Source organism: Crocodylus porosus, unplaced genomic scaffold (genome assembly GCF_001723895.1).
Source record: "Crocodylus porosus isolate Cpor-Errol unplaced genomic scaffold, CroPor_comp1, whole genome shotgun sequence".
NCBI classification, from domain to species: domain Eukaryota; kingdom Metazoa; phylum Chordata; order Crocodylia; family Crocodylidae; genus Crocodylus; species Crocodylus porosus.
The window spans coordinates 54,454,630-54,460,931 of record NW_017728948.1 but is presented as its reverse complement, the minus strand read 5'-3'; the positions used below and the strand labels follow the sequence as shown (position 1 = coordinate 54,460,931).

Genomic DNA, 6,302 nt, shown 5'->3' with positions numbered 1-6,302 from the left:
CTAGCAGGTCTGTGGGGGGAGGGAGGGCTGGGAAGGGGGTTGGTGGGTCCTTGGAGGGAGCTGGGGTGGGGACAGGGAGGGATGTCCATCCATGGATGTGGGGATGGAGGGCTAAATATAGCCTAGTCAAGGTGGGGACAGGGAAAGAAAAGCACAGGCCCAGGGCTGGGGTTGAGTGGCTGGGCTTTCCTAGGACCAGGGCTGATCTTTGAATGTACACATATGTTCAGTTAGTCTGAGCATGGGTTAATCCAATATATATAGCGCAGCTTCTCAAGTGAACTAAGGTTGGGTTGGCCATTTTTTGTCTGATCTGAACTCTCCAACCATATGTATGGTTCAGCACTTAGATTGACCTAACCCTAGTCTGATCGATCTAAGTGTAATATCTGCACATACTTTTATTCACAGTTGCAATTCAGCTCTTTTTCACAAGCCCATGTGCACCTATTGAGTGTGCTCAGTAGAGGTACAGTCTATTTGGGCATTTGCCTAGTCACCCAGTAACCTAGTGGTTTGGACTTTTGCCTAGGCAACAGGAAACTAGGAGAACGAAAGGGGCATACTGTCTGCTACACATACACCTTCTGCCTCTGGCCTTGATCATACACAAAGAGGGGAAAGATGGTTGTGTAGAGGAGGAAAGCAACCTCCTGTACACAGCCTACCCTCTGCTTAGCCCAGAATCAACTTTGCTAAGGTTTTGCTTCCTTTTGGGTTACATTTGGTTTGGGAGAATATAGTTCAAAGATGGTCTCTACAAAACTATTCTGATTTTTAAAAAGGAAATATTTCCAGGACATCCATCTACAAGGCAGACAGATGAAAGGGGTTCAGTGGGAGATTTTTAGAGCAGCTGGAGATGGGTAAGATATGCAAGTTGTTTGAATTGCTCCAGCCCCTGGAAGCTTTGGAGTTTTGTGCAGCTGCAGAAAGACTTTGACTCAGTATTCTCTTAATGCCATATACTTAATATGAACTTGAATAGTGTAACTGTTAATTGCTCCTCAAAGGAAGTGTCAGATTATCAACAAAGGGTGTGAGCATGTTAGATGTTATTTCTATAAAATAAACTTTTTCATGTCTGTTGTTCTCTTAATTCATTTTATATTATGTTTCTTTGTTTCCTTGTTTTGACACAGATATTTATTGCATTTCTATGTATTTATTTTACACTTTTCCCTTGTTTGATATTCTTTTTCCCTTTGATTATAGTATGTGTGTTCCTACAGCACATCAGAAAATAATATATAATGACAGATATTGGCCATCTAGAGAACAATCTTTTCTTAGCCTTTTTAAATGGACTAAATAAGCTAAGTAGACTAATACAGATGATGTGTCAAATATAGTTAATTCTAGGAAGAGGCATATAGGGAACATGAAACAGACAGTCTCTATAAATCAAAGCTAGCAGTTAAATAATATCTCCTGTAAACTCAGAACAAGGTCCAACATGCTCTAAAAAACTCAAGAATTATGTAAATTTGAAGCCTTATCTCCTTTTGTGAGCTTCCTGGGATCTAGGGAGTCCTATGGTAGGAAATGTTTGGGTGTACCTTGCTATCATACACTTCACACAGTAATAGGGTATCGCAAATGCTTTTGTACCAGAGAAATTTGTGATTATAATCTAAGTGATACATTGATGTAGGAACAGTTGTTGATCATGAAATACCAATAACTGTGAAAGAGTTCATGATAAATAGATAAATCTAAATGTGAGGTTGTTATAGGAAACATGACGTTTAAACCATCTTGTCATTAAAATGATGTGATTATGTCCCTCAGCAGGTACCCTTTAATCAAATATTTGCTTTCAACAAAGACAGTAAAAATACTGGATTCAATCCTACAGGTTATCTGTGAATGGAACTCTTTGTGAAGTTGTTGGTAGTTCCATGCATGGAAAGTTTTCAGGACTGGACCTTTGACATTATGCACATCTCCTTCTTACTGTGTGGTTAATTAGACTGTAGATTCTCAATGTTGTGTGAATAAGTTCAATGGAGTTATGACCATCTTCCTTTGTCTTCTAGCTAAATGAAGCAGATAGTCCCCAAAATGTTGATAACATATGGAGTCACAGTTTGGAATAGTTTGAGAGCCACTGTACTGGATAGAATTGTATTCTTACTAGGCTTTGGAATAATTTTGGACTATATAAATATAGTCATCATCATTATACTCTTACATATTGCTTTGTCCAATATCCCAACTTCCTGTGCCAGAATCCAACTGCTTCCTTTTGTAAGTTTACAAATCCTATCTCCTTTTGTCCCTCTACAATGAATAGAGATAGAAGCTCCATCACACACAAATTCTCAGGATGTTTCCTGGTACAGTTACAAATATGAGAGATGCAACTTGGAATGTCAAGATCAAATTCTGCTCATCCATCTTGGTATATTTCTAGAGCAACTACAACTGAGTCAAAAGTAGAAACAGAATTTGTCCTTCATTTATTTATTTCTTGTGACCAAGTTATATAGCCTTCAGAATTTATTCCTGAAAATGAGTTCCCCTGTGTTAAGAGAAAAATAAGACATAAACCATGCCTAGTAAAGGATCCAGTGCTGTTATATAATGAGCCACTAGGTTTCTATATGTAATGGAGAAGACCAGTTGCTAGAAAACCTCCCCTTTCTTCCTTAATACAGAAATGAAATTAACACAAAGTAGTGTGAAATTTATTATTTTATTTATGAGTTCTAGATATTACTTGTATTTCACAGTTTTATTTTTTAATTCAGTTATTCAAGTATGTGTAATTTGAAATATATTCTTCTTTCCAGGAGGAATATCAAGGGCCTGGAGCGATTCAGAGTAGGGGCTACTTTATTTTCAGGGTATGACTGTTTGTTTTTTTAATTTTCAAACGCAGCTTTATTACATTGCAAAAAGTAGCATACTTGGTATTAGTGAGTATATGCTAATGGAACTTGTTTCAGGAGCAAGGACTTATTATAGCTGAGGTTCTATCAGCATTCCTATCCACCTGTCATCTTCAGAAATGCTTAACACTTTCAATTTCCATTCAACTCAATAAGTGAAATTTACCAGAAAGAGAGCCTGTGTTTGTAAAGTGATTAGTGCAACTGTTGTATTGGCATGGTTTGAATTATGGGGGAGCTCAGGGGGTTAAGTCCCCCATAAGAAACAAAAGCCCCCCTGTAAGATCTGAAAACCATAGCCTGAAGGGGTCTCCGATTTTATTAGGGCGTCATGATAGGCAGCCCCCCCCTCTTTTTTTTTTTTTTGCAGGCCCCCCAAGAGTCAAAGTGTAATTCAAACCATACATATTGGAATCGCTAGGTGCTGCTGCAGTGTAAATATTGAACAACATAATAGGCAGAGTGTGTACTGAGGACTTCTCAAATATAGCTAGCAATGGTTGTAAATATTTAACCTGGAATCAGTGTCAGTATCTTGACATGGGAAAATTGCCCCCAAGAAAACAACTAAAAGATTTGCAAATGAAAAAAGAAATCATCGTAAAGTTTCCTACCAATAATACAGTAAGAATTTTTTTATGCAATGTTATTGCTTATTCTGAATAGATGTAATATCATGCTATTTCTTAATAAGCTATTGATTATCACATATAAAGTCTTCTAACTAAAAAGGATTTAGAACCCATGATAAACCGACATAAATCATGCTTGTCTATCTTATAGGCTTTGTTCAAAATTGTATTTCTATATTATACATAATAAATGCAGTGATATGCTTTGTTCTAGTAATTTATATATTCACCAGCCTCACTCTACACTTGATTTTTCTACTTTTGTCACACTTTGTTTTGTTAATCACACTTCTGTAAAGTGGTTGTAAAAACAATCTCATCAGAATGCCCGTTCTCCATCCATAACTCATGCTGTTGAGTTTTTATTGTTCTTTTTTAGCACAAAGGATTAAGCTAAAGATAATAGATGTAACATTTTATATAGACTTTCCTAGTTTTTGTCAACTTCTTAACATTTTCTTTCTAGTTAAATAGAAAACTGTCTGGCAGAGGAGGTGCATATTTTGGATATTTGTTTCCCATGCGTGAAACTTCAAGTTTCAGCGTTATCTTAATAGGCTAAATTCAGAGCAATAATAGAGTTTTGGAGAGGAAGAATCAAACCTAGAATTTCTCAAAAGTTTTCTCTTCAGCATGAATGTTGGTACTCTGGCTTCCATTCTTGATTTTTACTTTTCAGTCTGCTCCTCTCTAATTTCCTTCCGTGTTTCTTTTTCTTCATTTGTGCTTCCCATTCTTTCTTACCTTCTTTTTTATGTTCTTTTTCCTTCCCTGCTTCCTCTTTTCTCCAATTTTTGGATGATCCCTAAATCCTTTAATCTCTTTGTAAATAATGTAGTCTAAACTACTTTAAACAGTACAGTTAATGTTTTAAACAGTACGTTTGAACTCTTATAAACAAATCTAATACTCTACAGAGTAATCTGTTTGACATTGCAATTAATTTTAGACATCGTATACACATAATTCCAGTCAACATGCCCTTGCCTGTGGAACTGGTACCCGTTGCAGGGGCATGCAGGGAGCGGACCATGGCTCTGGCCTGGGCCCTTGTCCCACCCTGTCATGGCCCCATGATCCCAGCCCCACTGCCCTGGCCCGCTCCCAGACTCTGCTTCCTGCTTGCCCATGGCTTTGTCCCAGCCGCCCAACAGAACATGGAGAGAGCCCCTTATGGTAAGCTATGTGGCTGGGGGTGGAAGTGGGTAACCTGGCCTGCTATAGCTCACCAAAACTCCCTAAGTGGCCCTCAGGCCCAAATAATTGTCCATCCCTGTCCTACACCCTTTCAATTAGTTGTGGATTTTCTACTCAAGTCCTAGGACCTGAGTGTTTTCTAATACATGAGCTCAAAGGTTGGATGTGCTCCCTGATGTATAAAAGTTGAATTATTCAGGGTTTTTAAGGGTCAAAACCAACAACACTTCGAGAGGCATGTTTAGTCCTTGTAGAAAAGATGCCTCCATCTTCTTCCCCTTGAAGATGTATGCAGGACTTGGCACAATGCAGCCTGCAATACTTATCAGTTGTAATTTTACTGCATATAGTTGATTTTCAGAAATGGATGAACATTGTCCAATACTTTAACAAAGATATCTTAATTTTAACTGAGAAGTTATCTGGTAAAATATATGGGACAAATCAAGGAATCTAAAATGCAGTAGGTAGTGGATTATCTGGGGCATTACTTAAACACCAGTCTCTTTTACAGTGTTAATTTCTTATCAGATATTGTTATTTTTTAGCCACGCAATGGAAGGAGATCAGCAGGTTTCCGCTAAAAAGGTATATATTTCATATTTTTAATGAAGACCTATATTCAAATCCTGTTCCTTTTTATAGTGAAACCAAGATACATATTTGAAAAAATAACCATTAATTTGGGATGCTGAGATTTTTGAATAGCCAACTTGAGATATCTATAACTTTTTTGGGATCAGGGTCAGAGCTGTTGGTACCTGCCCATCATCTTGAAGACAATGGGAGCTGCAGATGCTCAGCACCTATAATAATTAAGTCAAACGCATTTCAAGCAGTTAAAAAGTTGGCACATAAAAATCTCTAGTTTATCACTAGTAATAAGTAAATTTCTAGCATGTGAACCAGGAAGCATCTAGCTTAACGTTGGAGCTGAAAGTCAATTTGGTAAAGATGAGGTCACCTTTGTTAGAAAATTTGTGATCTTTACAAGTTTGATCCAGAAATCATTAAAAGACTTCTGTACACATGCAGAATTCATGCTGAAATTAAGGATTTGAGGATTGAACCCCAAATGATTTAGCTCATGAGAAAAAATCTTGGGAAAGTACATACTACATTTTCTTTGCCCCTGTTGTGAAATGATGTGTTTTTAATTTAGTGCTTTTTTAAAAGCTGCTACATTATAGATATTTAGCATAGCATAATAGAAGTATATCAATAACTAATGTTTTGCATTTTTTTCTTTCAGAATTTTTGATTCCTGACCTAGAATAACTGCTGTGGGAACACAGAGTATATGGACAAAATGGATTTCCTCACAAAAATTACTCTTTACCATTTGTACAATTCTTAAAAATCACTAGAATGTAAATGTTCCTAAATTTAGATTTGGTTAAGATTGCAAATGTTTCTTTAATTTCTTGACTGCATTAAAAGCATCTTAAAACTACTGTTTTATTTCTAGTGTTATTTTGTTATGTATGCACTAAGTAGAGAGTTGTTTTTAATGAAGAATTCTCTATTTTACATAATACATTTGAATGCTTAGATTATTTAGTACTGGTAGAAAATACAA

General features: G+C 36.6%; 1 protein-coding gene across 1 annotated transcript in view; it reads left to right on the top strand.

Annotated features, from left to right (window-relative positions):
• The window catches only part of NMU (neuromedin U), a 25,159-nt gene extending 18,986 nt beyond the window's left edge, over positions 1-6,173 (top strand). The window contains exons 9-11 of the mRNA XM_019552618.1: positions 2,796-2,849; positions 5,272-5,311; positions 5,976-6,173. Coding sequence (XP_019408163.1) covers positions 2,796-2,849; positions 5,272-5,307 — 90 coding nt within the window. The 3' untranslated portion in view covers positions 5,308-5,311; positions 5,976-6,173. The remainder of the gene's footprint in view (positions 1-2,795; positions 2,850-5,271; positions 5,312-5,975) is intronic.
• The last annotated feature ends 129 nt before the right edge of the window (positions 6,174-6,302 follow it).